The sequence below is a fragment of the Rhineura floridana genome, chromosome 4 (assembly GCF_030035675.1).
Source record: "Rhineura floridana isolate rRhiFlo1 chromosome 4, rRhiFlo1.hap2, whole genome shotgun sequence".
Classification (NCBI taxonomy): domain Eukaryota; kingdom Metazoa; phylum Chordata; class Lepidosauria; order Squamata; family Rhineuridae; genus Rhineura; species Rhineura floridana.
The window spans coordinates 182138124-182157817 of record NC_084483.1 but is presented as its reverse complement, the minus strand read 5'-3'; the positions used below and the strand labels follow the sequence as shown (position 1 = coordinate 182157817).

The 19694-nt window shown below is 40.4% G+C and overlaps 1 protein-coding gene across 3 annotated transcripts in view; it reads right to left on the bottom strand.

The window, feature by feature from the left end:
• Nucleotides 1–19694, bottom strand: part of CAMKMT (calmodulin-lysine N-methyltransferase) — a 455076-nt gene that overhangs the window by 8422 nt on the left and 426960 nt on the right. For 2 of the 3 annotated variants that reach the window (XM_061625416.1, XM_061625418.1), the window contains 2 exons: nucleotides 12884–12947; nucleotides 6940–7071 (listed from right to left, as the gene is read on the bottom strand). In XM_061625416.1, the coding sequence (XP_061481400.1) occupies nucleotides 6940–7071; nucleotides 12884–12947 (196 nt within the window). The remainder of the gene's footprint in view (nucleotides 1–6939; nucleotides 7072–12883; nucleotides 12948–19694) is intronic. The other variant, XM_061625417.1, reaches the window with a different exon arrangement.

The window sequence follows — 19694 nt, the reverse complement described above, 5'->3', positions numbered from 1 at the left end:
ATCTCAGGAGGTGGCAGGCAAACAATTCCTGAGTTCCTTGTTGTAATCCCAAGACATGCAGATGGTGTCAAAGGTAAAGGAAGTGTAGGCATGAGGAACCAAAGTGGCACCAGAATTTGATGGGATTACTTGCTGTGTACTGATACACCCCATTTGTGAAACTCAGTACAGATGATTTGCTTTTGCTTCTGACAGCATGGACCTGGAATAGTTTTGAAGTGGGGAGATAGGTGCCTCAAATTCTTCCAGCAGTCTTAATTGAAGGGAAAATGCTTTGAGTCTTTAACACAAGGCAGCACTTAGCCAGCAGCCAGAATGTGCGGTGAAGGAAAGAGAAAGAATTGTCCATTGACAGGACAAATCTGCGTGCCTCTGTCTTCCCTTTGCCTGAAAGGCTGCTTGACACTTTTAACACAGACAAAAGGCAAGGAACGACGTGCACAGCGTAACATGTGGGAGGCTTGGTGATGTCCACCACAGTGCCCTAGAAGTCCCAGGACCAAGGGAAGCAGCAGTGGGGAAGCAGTTCTTCCTGTTTCCTGTACTTCCACATCTCTTAGACCCGGAAGCAAAAGGAAAGTGGTAGTGGAAAGTGCCATACCTCCAGGATGTTGGGCTGTACATATGACAAGATCAGGAGCCAGCGGTGAGGGAGCTAAGGGAACTGTCATGAGTCACTTTCCAACCAACAACACAGGTGTCATGGACTGACCAAGACTCTAATAAATCCCCACTTAGGGAAGGGGTGTTTGAGAGTACCCAAGAGCAACACGATACCTGTTGAGACTTCAGAAAGCTTATTCAGAGCAGCAACCAGAAGACCCTTTCACAACCAACTCCACAGCAAACGGCAATCCTATTTAAAAACCCAGGAAAAAAAATAGCTCCTGTAGTCTCAGCAAGCCCACCATAAAAGATTCTAGGGTCTAAGCCTGGTGTCCTCCAGATGTTTTGGGCTACAATTCCTACGAGCCCCAGCCAGCACAGTCAATAGGAGTTGTAGTTCAAAACATCTAGAGGGCATCACGCTGGGACTAGCCTTTCCCAACCTTTGGTTCCCCAGATGTTGCTGGACTACAGTTCCCGTAGTTGCTGACCATTGGCCATTCTGGCTGCGACCTTTGGGAGTTATAGTCCAGCGACTATCCATTTTCAACACTACAACAGGATAGATGGCATAAACAGGCTATGGGGCGGTATACAAATGCAATGCAACAAACAAACAAACACAAAGGAGAGGAGACAGGCGGGATCTGTGTTTCAAATGTGGCTCTCAAAACTATTTTCAAAGAAATTGTGATAGGGGGCAGACGAGAGAAAGGCCTGACTTCAAACAGAGGCCAGCTGAGATGAGAGAGGCCCCCAGGCAAACTGATTTTAAGTTTAAACAAAGGCAAAGAATGTCTTCACCAGAGGATTTTAGCTGTGTGCCTTATCCAAGCGAGAGTGACTGTAAAAGCAGATTTTTAATTGACTCAGGATCCACATCACATGTGATAAATGATAGGAACCTGTTTAAAATTTTTGAAAATCACAGGCAAAAGATACTGACAGCGTCTGGAGAGGAAATTTTCTCTGAAGAAAAAGGGACAGCGGAATTATTGTGTAAAATGGGACATGAGAAAAGAAAGATAGAATTGAAGGACTCTCTTTATGTTCCAGACTTTAAGGACAATCTAATCAGTTTCACCAGAATATTAAAATTTGGAGGCAAATTTCATATTAGTGGAGAATTTTGTCATGTTCAAAGTAAAGGAGTAATAAGTTGCACTGCAAAAGTGAAAGATGGACTTTTAATTCTTCATTGCTTGGAAACTATGCAAGCCAATGTGGTCAAGGAAACCAATGGTTCTCAATGCCTTCATACCTGGCATAGAAGGATGGGTCATGCCAGCTTAACAAGAGTTGATGCTCTTGAAAAAGAGAATTTAGCAAGAGGCTTCAAAGTGAGACAGTGCAATTGTACACAGACTTGCGAGTGCTGTATTAAAACTAAAAGTGTGAGGCCAAAATTTCCTAAGAAAAGTGAGAGGAAAACCAAAAGACCTCTAGAGTTAATCCACACAGATCTATGTGGGCCAATGAGAATGCCCTCCCAAGGTGGAAATTTATACATGCTGACTTTTATAGATGACTACTCCAGGTATACTACAATGTATCTGATAAGGGAGAAAAGTCAAGTACTTCAAAAACTGAAGGACTATGTTAGAATTGTGTCCAACAAATTTGGCAGAAAGCCACGGATCATAAGATCTGACAATGGGGCAGAATATGTGTCTAGAGCTACGCAAGACTTTCTCCGTGAGGAAGGCATAGAGCACCACACTACAGTCGCATATAACCCAGAGCAGAATGGGGTCTCGGAGAGAATGAACAGGACCCTTGAACAAATGATTTGTTCCCTGTTGGATGGTGTGCAGTTACCAAAGAGGTACTGCGGAGAAGCTGCAGTTACTGCCACTTACCTGCAGAACCGACTTCCTGCATCTGCAACCAACAAAACACCATTTGAACTGTGGCATGACAGGATACCAAGTATGTCACACCTTTGTGTATTTGGGTGCAGGGCCTTTGTGCACATCCCAAAGGAAAAGAGATCCAAACTTGACAACACTGCCAGGGAAGTGATTTTTATTGGATATTCTCCAATGAAAAAGGGATACAGAGTAATAGATCCCCAAACTGGCAAAGCTGAAGTATGCAGAGCTGTCCATTTTGATGAAAAAAAGTGCACACACCGACCAGAAGGGGCGCCACACCAAATGGATGACAGCAAAAAGGAAGAAGCTGAGTTATTCTTCTACCACAGAAGGTATAACAATATACCTGCAGAGGAAGGTGAGGAGTATGAATCAGAAGAGGCAACTGAGCCACAACAGGCAACAGAGCCAGAACAGGCATCAGAGCCAGAAGGGGCAGCCGCAGCACCAGCACCCAGACACTCTGAACGTACCAACAGAGGTGTACCACCTGAGACTCGCTTACCTTGTGAGAGATGAACTTCCAGAACCAGAGACTTGGAAAGAGATTGATGCCTTACCCAAAGCCGAAGCTGAGAGGTGGAGGCAGCCAGCCAAGGAAGAGCTGGAATCTCTACACCAAAGTAAAACTTGGACACCAACCAAGCTTCCTCAAGGAAGGAAAGCTGCAGGCTACAAGAGGAAATTCAAGAAGAAGCCAAATGCTAAAGAAAAGCCTGCATATGAGTACTGTTACCAAGCCACATGTGGTGGGAGCAGTGGGATACCTGTGCTGAAGAACTTGCTCACCAACCAAAAGGGACTGGGAAGCAAGCAAGGATGCAACGGACTCTTGGAGTCAGAAGGGGTGAGTTCACGCACCAAGTACATAGACGTGAAGCACCCACCAGACATGACTGCAGAAACTCTCGCGAAAGGCGTTGGGCAAAGTCAAGACATTGCAAGCTGCGAGACAAGACGAATCTCGTGGAGTGAACCAAACACTCCTTGAGAAGGGGTGTTGGAAGTGGGGCAAGAGCAACTCCTGTTTTGTTCTTTTGTTTAAGCTCTAGAAGGAAGATAGAGCTAGGGTCCTCCAGACGGATAGGCTTTGTTTACCTTTTACCTGTGATGCTCTGACTGACTTCCTTCTGTCGCTAGACTGTGACGCCTTTAGGGAAGCTTACCTGCCCCTCCTCCTTCCGCCCTTTCAATTCCTTTGTCCTCTGTCTGTCCAGGAGAGAGGAGACTCCCTTTGTCTCTGCTCTCTCTCCGAGCATGGGGCTGACTCCTACACCTGGGAGTTATGCCTCCAACTTAGCTAGTTAGAACTAGGTTTGCCTTTTTCTATCTACTATGTATTTCTATAAATAAAGTAGCTTTTCTTATTTTACTAAGTCTCCAGTCTCAGTGATGCTGATGCAGGGTACAAGCCTGCTTTCTTAGGCAAACGCACGCACATGCTGGCACACTCGTATTTCAACATCTGCTGTTACTCTCTGCTGCTGTGGTGCTGCTTTTAAACGAAATTAAGCAACACAACTACACACAGCGCAACAACTCTGACCACCATTCTGTTTTCAACAAGTAGTCAAACCAGATGCCTTCTCGAAGCCTGCTAACAACTAGTAATCAAGGACGTACTGCTTCTAATCCTGAAGATTCCTTCAGACTATTAGCCATAATAGCCATTGATAGACCTAGCCTTGTACAAATCCTCTATAGGTCTATCTAAGCTAGTGGCCCTCAGCAGATCTTGGGGCACTGTGTTTCATAAATGAATGACGTATGAAGACTTATTTTCTCTTTTGCCTGTTCTGATGCTGCTGCCAGTTAGTTTTCATTGGATGAACTTAAGCTCTAGCATTATGCTCCCTATTGCATTTCCCTTTAGCTTTCTTCTGAACTAAAATGTACAAATACTTTAGCCTTTCTTCATATGGAAGTTATACGATAGCTCCCTCATGGTTTATGGATCTCAGAGCCTGGCCTGCCTGTAACTTAACTGTCCTACACTGGCTTCATGATTTACTTATTTATTTTATTTATTTAGAGCGTTTGTGCCCTGCTCATCAGCCAAAAAGGCTTCCAGAGTGGCTTACATACAATACATAAAACAAGACAGTCCCTGCCAGCAGGCTTACAATCTAAAAAACATAACACGGAAAGGGAAAGGGACGGGGAGGGAAGAGGAAAAAAGCAATTCTTAAATAGCAGTTCTTATAATGACCAGCTGGCACAGAAACAGCTCAGGGGCTGGAGGTGCCTGATGCAGCTTGTCTTTCAGCAGAGCTTATGAACAAGCCCCACTTCCCATCTCTCCAACGGAATCAGCCTGATGATTAGGGTTGCCAGGCTCAGGGCCTGAGAATGGTTCTGTATCTTTAAGAGAAGAGAAAATTCAGCCAAGTGCAGTCTTTCTTGCAACACTGTAATGGGAAAAACCACAAGGTGAAATTCTCCCTTCCCCCTGCACAACTTTTAAAGATACAGAAGACCTCTTGGAGGCTGGGCCTGGCAACCCTACTGATGATGCAGATTGAATAATCCTTACTTCACAGCGTCCAAGTAAAATGCTCTGGATACCATATTAACCCTTGGCTTTACATCCAGCTAAGGTTTTCAATTTTTTTTATATCCCACCCTGCCTCTCAGTAGGAGCCCAGGGTGGCAAACAAAAGCACTAAAAACACTTTAAAACACCATAAAACAGACTTTAAAATATATTGAAACAAAACATTCTTAAAAAGATATTAAAACAAAACATCTTTAAAAACATTTTTTTAGAAAAGCTTTAAAAACATCTTAAAAAGCAATTCCAACACAGACGCAGACTGGGATAAGGTCTCTATTTAAAAGGCTTGTTGAAAGAGGAAGGTCTTCAGTAGGCACCAAAAAGATAACAGAGATGGTGCCTGTCTAGTATTTAGGGGAGGGAATTCCATAGGGTAGGTGCCAACACACTAAAGGTAGGGTTTCCTAAGTTGTGCAGAACAGACCTCCTGATAAGATGTTATCTGCAGGAGGCCCTCACCTGCATAGCACTGTGATCGACTGGATATATAAGGGATAAGACGGTCTTTCAGGTATCCTGGTCCCAAGCTGTATAGGGCTTTGTACACCAAGACTAGAACCTTGACCGCCCCATAGCTAATAGTTAATTAGTATTAATGTTATGGGCCATGCCTGGCCATGTCTTTGTAGGGAATTTTGAGCCTATGGACTGGAGCCATCTATTAGAATGAGACAAGAGCAGCTACAATAAAACAGAGCACAATTCTAATAAAAGTGTGAGCCAACAGGGGCCATTAAGCACAGAGAAAACCATAATGGCAGCCTAATTAATGCAGCATTGTGAAAATACAATACTGCTGTGGCACTTGACCATTTCAGCTCCACCTGTGCCTTCTGGCCTAAGTCAGAGAGGAACCTGTGAAAGGAGCTGCTGGTGATGTCTTTCCATCCTGCAGCACTCTGCAAAGCTTCGTTTGAACTGGGACTTGGCAGACATCATAAGCCATGAGAATCAGAACATTGGCTTCCTGTTCTCTCCTGTAACCAGATGATCACCATTGCTCCTATCCATGGTTTGTTGTATATGGGACTGATCACAAGAGATGGAAATTCCACGGAACAGTTCCAGCTGCCTTCTTGATGGAACCTTCCATAGAGATGGAGAAGGAGAAAAGGAAGAAGAAAAGGGAAAGGAAGTAGATCTGACAGAGTTTAATTCTCTGTGTCAGTAGTATAGTGAACTAAATCTGCCCCCAAGTAAGAACTTTTATTTTGATCAGTAGGGTGCTAAGTATGGAAGAATAAGAGAATTCTTAAGTTTTCTGTGACACCTTCTCTCTGACTACATCTATATGTAATAAAAGCAAAGAATGATAACAGTTGCTTTATGTAAGCAAGCTTAGAAATCACACTCAGATAAGAGCCTTTGACCTAAATCTTGTAGTGCCTTGATCTGACATATAACCCCACCACAGTGAAATTCGGTATGAGATTTAGCAGTTTGAAGCTGTCAACTCATCCACCCATAAAACAGTTAGATAAGGATTTAAACCACAATATGATACAATTAGACATTCACCTCCTATTTATTTCCATATATTCCAGCATTTAATGGGAGTTAACAGCTTCAAGCTTTCGGCTTAAAATGAATGTGCTTGCTCGCCATAGATGTGAATGAAATGAGCTAAATTAAACATCTGAATGTTTTGAATTAGACCCTTATGAATGAACAGATTAGTTCTGAGGAAATGGTAAACAGGAGAAGCTTCTATAAAGCTCTTCTAGACTTGTAAAGATAAAGGATGGTTCTTCCATGCAGAATAATCAGATACAAAAAATAGCTATTTAGAAGCAGCATACCTAAGAGTACTTTAATCAAACATTTAGGTTACCTGCCAAAAGGACCATGATCTCTTCAAAATGCAATGCGGATTAAAGTGTTATCTAACATAAGCAGAAAACTAACCTTGGAGTGGAAGTTTGAAATGTGTTCATCATAATTTTCATGTCTTTGGACAGAGAAACCAGCTTTTTCAGCTATATTACAAAACTGGTTTAGAGTATTCCCTCTGAGCGGAGCAAATATCATTGCTTTTCCCTAGAACATTAAGAACATTTATACATTTTGATTTAAAATGGTAAATAAATCACCTTTGGCATAAACATGATCAAAAATTCAAGATTCTCATTAAATCAGTCATTGTTTTGTTGGGAAAATATTCACAACAGAGAAATAAATATTTCAGAATATGCAGCTGTTTGACTACAGAGGCTCAAATAATATTTATACTTAAATGTGATAAAACTTATTTGATCTTTTCCATTCATTTTTTAAAAAGTTTGTTACATGTCTTAAACACAACAGAAGCATCATTATGATACAAGCTGCAAAGAAAATTCAGCTGTATTCATGTTCCATTTCCCTCAGATTTAGGATGAATATACACAATGGGTTGTATCCAAAAATTAAGGGAGCAGAAGGTTGCTTGTATGATGGAGCTTTCGTGCCCCCTCCTCCCTATTGTAGCCCCCTGAAAAGCATATCCCAAGGTTGGAGGACCCTCAGGAAAAGCCTGGGATGTAGCACAGAGCAGCTGTATTGGAAAAAGGTAACTGGAGAAGATCAGAAGGAGGCGGCTTGCATGAGTGGGACCTTTGCTTGTGTAAGGCCTCTCCATCAATTTTCTCCATTTATCATCTCCTACTGCAGTCCTCATGCTGCATCTCTGGCCCTTTGTGAGGGTCCTAGGAGAGGCTTTTAGGAACCCGTAGTGGGGTGGAGAGGGCAGAAAAGCTCCACTGTGCAAGCAGCCTTCTGTTTCTATAAACTTTGGATACAACCCAATGTATTTAGCCACTGTGTAGCAGCTCTTGGCCAAGCTATTGGTCTCAAGATGGACTTTCACACAGAAATAATCTTGTTAATGGGTTTAAGCTATGTTTGGCTCTGCTCTTTGATGCACCCAGAAAATGCAATTCTGGACCTTGTGGTGCTGCTCGAGTTCAATGTGTGCTTCGTAAGGTGCTCTGCTTTGCAGAGTGATTGCAAAATGTGGACCACAGTGTGTGTGTGGGGAAACTGTTGTGTGGCTCAGCCCCAAAGTTACCATCCTCGATGGGTCGGTTCATATGATAGCTGAAAGTCAACTGCTTTCATTGAGAGTCTAGGCAATTGTAGTGAATGCAAACCATCACCAGTATAATAATCACCTAGAATAATCACCTTTGTCACCCTGGGCTCCTGTTGGGAGGAAGGGTGGGATATAAATCAAATAATAAAAAATATATAAGTAAATAGATTTTTTTAAGGGAAAATGCTTAAAATAAAATAAATAATGGAAACTAAAATAGATAAATAAAATCATTATACGTATACAATATGGCAGGAAAATGCAAATTCCTGTTCCATACTGTTTAGTCACCGTCTTACATCTAATATGTTTGTACATAATACTTTTAATAGTGAGACTTGCAACAAAATGTTGCATTGTGGAGTACTCCTGTTCAAGGTTCCAGCCTGTCATGTCTTTTCTCAGAAGAATCAATTCCATTTCCCTATCTCCCTCCATTTTCTCCCCCAGCAGATACTCAGTATTGTGCAGCCACTGAGCATGCTCAGTCCTCACTGGAATTTTTTTATTTACCCCCACCCCCTTAGGCTTCTTTTGAAGATTTGGGGATTTTGTACTTCTACAAACCTTGCAGTTCCCCCAAGCCTGCCAGTACCTCCCTCTTGGATGTGGATGCTGCTATTCTGGCTACATAAGGATTGGCACTCATGATGATGATGATGATGATGATGCTTTCCTCACAAAAGTGATCCAAAGCAACTTACAACAACAATAAAACACTAAAACCAATTATGACAAACAAACCAATCAACCTTAGAAACATCTGTACAAATAACAGATAGGTCTTGCAAAACCCACCACATGAAAAGAGGCCACCAGTACCTGATGGTCTTCAAATTAAGGGCTAAAAGCCCAAGTAAAAAGGAAGGTTTTCCTTGGTGCCAAAAATGGACAACAATGGAGCCAGATGTGCCTCCCAAGGGAGAGCATTCCACAAGTGGGAATGAAGGAATGCTTTATATAAAGCAGGGATGAGGAAATCTTTTCAGATTAAGGGTCGCATTCCATCATAGTCAACCTTCTGGGGGCTGCATGCCATTGATGGGCAGGGCCAGAGGCCGCCCTGGGCTCCTGCTGGGAGGAAGGGTGGGATATAAATCAAATCATAAATAAATCATAAATAAATAAATAAAAATGGGCAGAGCAATGACTATAACTCTGGGCATCTAGGGCCAAGGTTGGGTCCAGCAGGATTCACAGATTACTAACTTACATTTTCAGAAGAGTGTAATCCTTGTAACTGAATCATAGACTATGTTTATATTGGCTGTTCTTCTGCCCACACACCCCTCTGTCTTGCCTAGATAACTTTCAGTTTCTAAGCCCCCATCTGCAAGTTTGTGAAGGTGTTGGAAATTCTTGTGTTGGGAGAACTCTAGTTGTTGTTCAGTTCTTAGTTCTCAGAACTTTTGATAAGGTAGCTACCGATGCTAAACAGATTTACTTTTGTAATGAAGACATGTCTTTTTCTGTATCTTGCAAGGCAGTGGTTCTGGCTGCCATGTATATAAAGGCTTCTCCCTTTGCCCATTTTATGTTGTCATATGCTCCAACTATCCCTATTTACCAGTGACAGTTCCTTTTTTCTTGTACTTCTGGCTGGTTAAACTCTATCTTTTGAGGACCCTTGCTAAAAAAATTGACCATCGTTTAGTAGTATTGTCATTCTTGATGATTCATTGTGTGTGTGTGGGGGGGGGAAGGATGCTTCTAGTGTCAATGCATGCCCATGAACACTATGTAATACAAAGCCTGCCATTTCACACTCTGCAGCTGCTGATATACATTCTGAATTGTTGATAACTTTTGTAGGACAATTATGTTTTAAATCACTGGGAGATAGTACAGAGAGTATAGAGCCTTCAGCAAATTGTGCAATAGTGCAGAAGTATTTGTATCCCTGGTGTGGTGTTTTGCAAGCACATCCCTATCTTTGTGAAATGTTGGAGTTCACATGTTATTCTTGAATTTATACTGTACTTTTAAATGTTTTTATTTAAATGTTGTTCCTTGTTTTGATATTTTTCCATCAAAAAGTGAGTCTCCAAAACTTGGAAACCAGATCCAGATGAAAAGGGCCAGGCCTATAAATTAAAGCCTGGTCCTTTTCATCTGGATCTGGTTTCCAAGTTTAATTTGACTAGTTATTTTGTATGGGTGTATACCAGCCTTCCCCAGCCCTGGTGCCCTCCAGATGTTATAAGCCTACAACTCCCATCATCCCTGACCACTGACCATGCAGGTTATACCATGGTTGTAGCTCATCATATCTGGAGGACACCACATTGGCTATCCCTGATATAAGTTGTTTTCAGGCTCATATTGAGAGCACCCAGTTGGAGAAGGCTGGCATGTACATTAGAATCGTTCCTTGCTAATGACTGGGTTCTCGTCACTATGCAACAGCAACTGGCTCCAGCTACTGCCACTTTTCTAAGAGAATCCAGTGGAATTTGAGTATTCTCTTAGAGATATTTGAAAAGGGAAAGAAGTATCCCTACCCTCCTGGCGTTCACTATAGAAATGGAGGCTGTGTCCCAAATGCCATCAGCAGACAACCCTACTGGTGTGCAGAACAAACACTAGACTAGAGCATCCACTTAGGGGAAAAGGTGACATTAAAACAAAGCAATGCAAAGCTGGGGGGGGGAGAAAGGAAGGAAGGAAGGAAGGAAGGAAGGAAGGAAGGAAGGAAGGAAGGAAGGAAGGAAGGAAGGAAGGAAGGAAGGAAGGAACCCATTTTTGAAAAGCACAGCCATTAAATATCTAGGAGGAAAATTGTGAGAAACTGATTTGTATATTTATTTATTTATTTATTTATTTATTTATTTATTTATTATTTAATTTATATCCCGCCCTTCCTCCCAGCAGGAGCCCAGCAACGTTGAAAAACTCAAAATATTTGAAGATACCTAAAGGCAACTGTGTAATATGAATTAAGCATGAGCTTACAATGCAATGTAAGTAAATACATTTTTGCTACATGCTCAAATACATGCAGAGAAACAAGTTGTGAAGCACAGAGGCTAATATTTCATTCAGGATAGAATTTAAATGTAAAAAAATCCGATCCAGTCTGTCATTCTCTCCCTCTTTGGTCTGCCATCAACTTTGTACAGGTAGTGCAATTAATTCTTCGGCAACGGGTCATCCCAATCTCAGATGGCAGACAGAAAAGTGACATTGGGATCACATTCACTCTGAAGGCACAGAATAAAGGCTAAAGACAAACTATTGCTTCATGGGGCTTCCAAAGTTACTGACAGGTCTAGGTATAAAATTTTGCGATACAGGGTGCGTTGAAACGAAGGCCTTATCTACAATACAAAAATATATTCATTCTTCTGCCACCCCCCCTTGAGAAATGGAGTATGATGAGGTTTAAGAAAAGTGATTAAGGCTGCAACACTACACCTATTTACCTGGGAGTTAACCCCACTGAACTAAATGGGACTTATTTCTGAGCAGATCTGTATAGGATTGGGCTATAGACATTATACACAGAGAAGGGTACAGGCAGAATTTCCCTATTCAAATGGGTAAAGAAAAGAAGCAGCGCTTGAAGGCAACAGTTGGGCCCCCACCCTCGCAGTGAATTGCTTCATCATGGTGAATGTACTGCCTCTTCTCCCTGCTCTCCGTGGAACAAGAAATCTGCTAGTGTTTGGGCTTTTCGGCTTATTCCGGTGACTTGAATCCATAAGAAAATGAGAAGGCTGCTGGCTGTGATTTCCAGTGCCCCTCTTCACACACAAAAAGGGGGTTCACTTAATATGGGGTAGTTCAGCTCCTCTTCTAAAAACCAACTGTTGACAGTGTTCAGCTATTTGAATATTTTGGCAAGTAATTTGCGGTCAGGGCGAGTAGGATGTTCTTTTAAGGGTAGATTCATTTTAGGATATTCCATATTCAGGTGTTTATTTGTTCAAGTGCTTCATACAGTGTCTTTAAATATTGTTACCAACCCCACACCGTTGGGAATGGAATAAAAAATTAAACTAACTAGATATAGAGAAATAATTGTATTTATTTATTTATTTTGATCTGAAACCAAGGTATTGTGTGTGTGTGTGTGTGTGTGTGTGTGTGTGTGTGTGTGCGTGCGCACACCAGGAATTTTAAGTTGATGATGAGCATCATCATCATATAACAAATGTTCCCCATCCAATCCTGGCATATATAACTGTTTTCATACACTGGTGTATGTCCTACATTTATAATATGTACATGCACAGCGTATTTAGTTAAGAAAGAAAGGGAGGGAGAATGGGCAGGAGCAGGACAAAAGAAGCAGAGTTTTAGGCTATGGATCAGTCTAAAGATTTTATTCACTTAAAATAAGCAGCAATGAAAGACATAAAAATGGTACTTTGCAATAAAAAATACACAATGACAAAGGTTACCATTGAAGGGATTACAAAGGACAGAAGCCAACATAAAAACTTTCAGTATAGGAATTTTACTTTAATATGAAGACATTATTATCAAAGGAAAATACTCAAGAAACACTTTGATAAAAATAATCTCACACTATCTTTGAAGTGGTTTCATTTATTTTACTACCCACTGTGTTCCTTATCAGAAGGCTAAGTATAAGAAGTTTCCTAGTTTATGATTAGGAAGGAATCTGATAGATTAGAAGACTCAATTGAAGTTGGATATAATAAGTATTAAAGTATTACATGACATTAATCCTGCCATTCCATTACTCTCTCAATCATTGTGCACAGACTAATTATTCTGAAGCCCATGTTCAGGAGAAAATAGAAACATACTTACACTGGGTTGGAGTAATCTCTTTATTGCATCCACAAGGCTAGCTCTGTACTGGTCCAGAAACAGGCTGACATTGAGAAGAGAACAGAATCCAGATTAAAAAGGGGTTTCAGTTCCAATGATACTAATGCAGATAAATACAAGGCTAATTACATATGTTTACATATGCTGTGAAGGAGAAACTGAGGTCTAAATTCCTTCCAGTTCATGCACTTTTTATACAAACAAACAAACAAACAAAATCGCAAACTCTGAAGCTTGTAACCATTTTAGTCTGAAGCTCAAGCCTGAAAGGTCAGCTGGAAATGTTTCTCTATGCAACAAGAATAAATGGTCAACAATTACTGACTTTTATTTTACAGAAGGGAGTAGAAAAAGAAGAAGGCCAAACAAGAGATGGACTGATTCCATAAAGGCAGCCACAGTCCTGAACTTACAAGATCTGAACAGATGCTCTTGGAGGTCACTGATTCATAGGGTTGCCATAAGTCATAATCGACTTGAAGGCACAGAACAACAATTTTATTCAAGAAGATGGCATATCAGAAATCAGGATCAATACAATAATGTAACGCAAGGGTAGCATTTCACATGCTCTTCCTTCCTTCCTTCCTTCCTTCCTTCCTTCCTTCCTTCCTTCCTTCCTTCCTTCCTTCCTTCCTTCCTTCCTTCCTTCCTCATGAGAGTTTTAGTGGTCTTTGTTTTAAAAGAATTCTGTGCCACCTTTAGCCTTCAAGATGGCTCTTCATATGACTGAAGTAATTTTTTAAATATCAAATACAATTAAAAGACATTTTTAAAACCAGTAAGACATCAGGAGGGAGCAACTGATAAAAAAGCAGCAGCAAGATACATTACTTAAGTGCCACAAAGAAAACATAGCTCACATGTGACCTAATTTCAGCCATTTAAATCAGGGAATTTATTTATTCATTAAAACATTTTCATATGACAAGGAATCACCACTGAAAAGGTTCTGTTCCTTGTAGCCATCAGATTTGGTATTTGTCGTTGGGATGGGTCTCCCTTGTATACCTATTTTAATCTAATTCTTTGAATTCCACTATTTACTACCTGAGGAAAATATCACAGTCAAAACAGGAGCAGATCAACCTTCTTCCAATATTATCAACTCGGTTCAGGCTTGTGATGGTGGGACTTTTGGCAGATTGTTCATTAAGCATGGCTCTGACCATTACTTCTCTAGCTGATATGATTCAACTACCAACCAGGATGCCGATTATTGACACTGGGCTTTGAGATACTATTATCGGAGTCACTGGGAGTGGGCGAGCCTGCTAACAGCATGATCACTGAACAGCTACCCATTTTATTTCCCAGGAACCTGAGCTGAATTCAAACTGAGAGTTTTCTGAGTGCCAGAAGCAACAATTTAGTGTGCCTGACACACCAATCCACATGGCTGCTGTGCTGATCCCTGCTAGTCCAAGTGGCAGACAGAAGACTAGTAAAATAACACAATCCCAAACAGCAGCCTCCAGTTTATAGATACTAAGATGCATGGGTTGTATGAATGCTGTGTCTCTCCATCTGCACTCATATTATATGGTAGCCATCAGAAGTATGTCCATCAGTTTGGCTTTTACAAGACATATGTTGCCTTTAAAAAGGGGACATACTACAGGTAGGCCCTGCTTATATGGTAAGTTCTGTTCCGGATCCCCGCCGTTAAGCGGAAATCGCCATAAAGTGGAACCCCATGGAGTATAATGGGGCGTGTTGCGCGAAAATGCCGCAAAATCGGCTTTAAAATGGGGAATGAAAGCAGCCGCATTAGCGGAACGCTAGGGCCGGTAAGCGGGGCCCTACTGTACACCATTTGAAATGCCCCAGAAAGCTGATGGGCCCAGCATCTTCCTTCCCAGCAAGATTACCCATTCACAGAAGACATCAGGACTAAATGCTCTTATTCTTTATGGTGCAAGAAGTTCATCAGCTGAACAGACAGCTTTGGGAATGTCAAACAGCTACCCCAGTTACCCTAGAGAATCTATGCAAGTTGATATATCCCTTTCAGCAAAAGGTCCAGGGAAAGTGCTGAGATTGACTGACTGTAGGTATAAAGGGCATCTGGAGGAGATATGCCAGCTGTTCCCTTAAACTGCAGAGGAGGAAAGGCATTCCAGAAAAGGCAGTGAGAAAACATGACATTCTCTGTTGAATCCCACATACTTTGTACTATTGTCTGTGAATTATTACAAACATCTCTGGAGCATGGATACATGTTTATATTTTATAAGCTATCATGTCAAATCTTTTTGTTTTGCATGTAATGTGACAGCCAAGTATCACAGTTTATGGCTGGTGCTTCAGACATGATTTCCAGTTGTCCGCTCTTCATTGTCATTTACAGTTTTGCACAGCTTCAGTAAACAGCAAAGCTGTCATGCACTGAAACACATTTATTGGGGGTTGGGGTAGAGCCCTTACTTCCAGACCATCAGTTTTTTGTAGAAACTGAAAACAAATGGGAAAAGCTCTAAATAAACAGGGTATTTCTCTAAAATGCAAAAAGCTCCTGCATACAGTCTTAGTGTGATCTTATCAATATATAAACCATATGCAGTTGGTGCCAATTTCAGTGAGAACTTTGAAAGGAATTCAAAAATGGGATTTGTATGTGCAATTCTATAGCTGCATCTATCTATAAATGGATGGACTGATGCCTGAAATAAATGTATACCTGCCATCCACACAAAAATCAAAGAGATAAAGATACTTTCTTCAGTAAAATGAAATGGCTCTTCCCCTCTCAGCAAATTTATCCTTGCCAACCAGATAATTCTGTTCTTTTCAAAGCAAGATATCATTGTCTTTATTTGTATTATCTTTGAAGCAGAATCTTCAAGGCCACTGTTGTCCAGCACTACCGTCCATACTCCATCTTAAAAACAACCAACCTACCCTCTTCAGTTACATCTGTCACAGCAATGAAGACAGGTGCACTCCTACGCTCAAAAGCCAGCATCTTGGGTGTTACATAGAAGCAGTGTTTGTAATACATTGCTACGGAGAACTGTTTATAAGCACAAAACAGTCTGATAATTAGTAAAAAAATGATAGCAAGTGCTGGAACCTATGGGATGTACTGAGAAAAAAATTCATAGGGTCTAGATAGGGCTAGTTCCTAAAGTGGTACAAAAGCTACCTTTGTCAGTACTGTGTGGCACAGCTCTGATGCAAAAAGGGCCACCACTATGACATGAGAGCCAGTGTGGCATAGTGGTTAAGGTGCTGGACTATGACCTGGGAGACCAGGGGTCAAATCCCCACACAGCCGTGAAGCTCACTGGGTGACCTTGGGCCAGTCACTGCCTCTCAGCCTCAGAGGAAGGCAATGGTAAACCACCTCTGAATACAGCTTACCATAAGTGTCGCCATAAGTCAGGATCGACTTGAAGGCAGTCCATTATTATTATTATTATTATTGTTGTTGTTGTTGTTGTTGTTGTTGTTATATGACAAGAATACTTCTCTACATGCACCATCTGATGAGTCTCTACGGTCAGAAGAAGCCACTTAGGCTGGTGCAAACACAGACCTGCCATAACCAGCAAGCAGAGCAGAGTGAGTCAACATTTTTCCAATTCCCAGAATTGGCAGATCAGTGCTGGGACAGCTGAAATTAAGTCAACCCACAGGTTGAAGATGTAAGGGTGTAAAGCAGGGCTGAAGAAACTTTGGCCCTCCATGTTTTGCTGGTCTACAACTCCCATCATCCCTGATCATTGGCCATGCTGGTGGGCCTGATGGGAATTGGGAGTCCCAACAACATCTGGAGGCCCAAAGGTTCCCCAACCCTGGTGTAAAGGTAATGTGTTATGTTTGCCATGTGATGATTATGGCTACCACATGATAAATGATTTGTGTGACTGTTAACAAAACTCATTTCCTTCTATTACCATTCCATATCTGTTGGAGAAACCAAATGCCTCTGGTGTCTGCTTTCTCTTTAATTGAATATATGAACTTGCCCTAAAGGTTAGTATTCCTTTCACCCTGCTCTGTGTTTTCACTAATGCATCGAGTGTAAAGGAAGTACACAATACTTGCACACAAGTAATTTTGGCCACACACACACCATACATTTGTTCCACTATTATTCCACTTTAAACAGTCACGGCTTTCCCCAAAGAATCCTGAGAAGCTTAGTTTGTGAATGGTGCTGAGAGTTGTTAGGAGACCCCTCTTCCTCTCACAGACCTGCAGTTCCCAGAGTTCCTTAGGAAGAGGGATTGATTGTTAAACCACTCTGGGGACTGTAGCTTTGTGAGGAGAATAGGAATTTTCTAAAACTCTCCGCACTCTTCACAAATGACACTTCCCAGGATCCTTTGGGAGAAGCTATGACTGTTTAAAGTGGAATAATAGTGGAATAAATGTATGGTATGAATGTGGCCTTGATCTAGCTCATGAATCATCCAATGTGATTGGTGGGTATTTTGTGATTTTTCTTTTTTATATTGTTTTGAGTCATTTATTGTATCTTCCGTTTGTCCTAATATACTGTTCACCTTTGGCGGCCTTTGAGTGAAAAAAAGATGTAAATAAATATAACCTAACATAGGGCTGATTCAACTAAATCCTACTCAGAGTAGACCCATGGAAATGAACAAACCTTAGTTAGTCATGCCTATTAACATCAGTAGGTCTACTCTGAGTAGGATTAGCACTGACTACCTCCCAATGCTAGTTTCATACTACCTTATATTTGCGTTAAAGTTCTTTGTTCAGACAGTGCTTCACCATGAAATTGTTTTTAATTATCCCCCACTCCCCCTCTACATTTCCAATGGCTAACTAATGACCAGCTATTTGAACTTGCCTCTTACTTATTTTATAACCTAAAGATATATAATAACACACTATTCAAGTATTCTCCACCCATGAACACAATGTGTTCAAATGACTGAATGCAAATATATGAATGATTTAAGAGTTTAAACATAGCACTGCTTTTCATAATAATGTATATTTTTAGCTGAATCTCAGTATGCGTTTGGACTATGTTTATGAATGGAGCTTGTTTTCTTGTAAATTGAATCAAGTAGTGCCAATGTTGAGTTATTCAGAGAATCATACAACAACACCTTTACTGGAAATAGTGCAGTATGAATTTGTCATTTTATGTAATGTTTGAACTCAGATTTCTGCTTTGTTCGAATTTCAGATCTTAATGACTGACAGTGATCTGGATAATGCTGTTAAATCAATGTTGCTAACCCATTATATTTACTCTGTTTTTATATCAGCACACTTACTGAACTTTTTAAATAATACAAAGATTCAGAGCTAAAATATCACTCAATGTGATTCATTCTTTTGAAAGTGTATAAGGAAATAATGCAGTCTATATTTTAACATAGCTCATCAGCCCAGATGGTTTATAACATTGTCAACAATTAGCAGATGAACAAAAATAAAAATGTTATTTTATGCTTATTAAACAAACATGTAGGTAAATTTTACCATGGATCTACAATATAAAAAATCTGAGTTGGATTTTACACTTACTTGGCTGTTAGTTAAATGTTTTATAAATTTGCTTTCTTGTTTGTATTGCTTCAGTGTGCTTCATGTTCAGTGAGTGAATGTGTATTTAATCTATTAAGCACAAGCCTTTATCTTCTAATGAGGCAACAATAAATTTACCTGTATGCCCAGGAAATAACCCATAGGATGAGAGTAATATTATGCAAGAATAATAAAGGCTAAGGGTGGTGGCTGTGTCAGAATACTAGAGCTAAATCTTGCTCCCTGTGTTATTCCCTTACAGTACAAATAAGATGACCAAGTGTGAGTATTAGGAATATAAGATATGGCACAGCCAGGTTGTTTTGATATTTGTGTGAAGAACAAATTTAACTCTAAATCTCTTGATGAGACCTTGCTTCACCCACATAATCTGGAGAACATCCATATGTGAGCCTTGGCTAAGCCTCCGAGAAGACTGCTGCTCTCCTGCCTCATGTACGCCAGCACTCTGATCTGACTTTCATACTTAATCTGATCTAATCCTGTCCAGCATTAACTTCATCTGTGCAATGAAACCTGGAGCATCCATTCTAATATTTGGTGAGGAAGGCATTTACTAAATTACTTGCTGAAATCATATGGTGTTGTTTAGCTCCTTATTTTAATCAGATGATGCATCTCTGAGGCACATTAACAGTGATTAGTTAGAAACCCATGTATGTCCTTTTTGGGAACAAAGAACTTATCTGAAATGCAATGCAATGGGAAAAGAAACCTTATTTCATTCATTGGGAAGTCATAAAAGGAGAAAAGAAAGGACAAAGAAATACTTAGAAGGTGCTTACGGAAACAGAAATACTTTATTAAGAGAAGAATTATCACTTATTAAGAAGTATGCATCTATAGTTCATGAAGGGTCAGCTTTGCATCTCAGAACACAATGGGCAGATATTCTTTCATTTAATCATTTAGATTCAGATGTCACTTCGACTGAACTATCTTGTGGAATAATTATATCTATATAAAGGCTTACATAATGATTATGCATGTATACTTTATTTTGCATGCATTCTGCATCCTATTGAAGCTAATATCTAAAATCTCATTGATTGCCACAGATCTAGATCATGTACCCTGTATGATAATGCACAGTAACCAAAGCTGAGTTGAATATTTTTATGAAATTATATATATATATAAGTTAGCAGAATTAAAAATGTAATTTATACAAGCAACTAAATCTGCTTAGATACTTGAATATACACACCAGATCATTATTCTATAACTTGTCAGTCAAAGATATGTGTTTTTCTCAGAT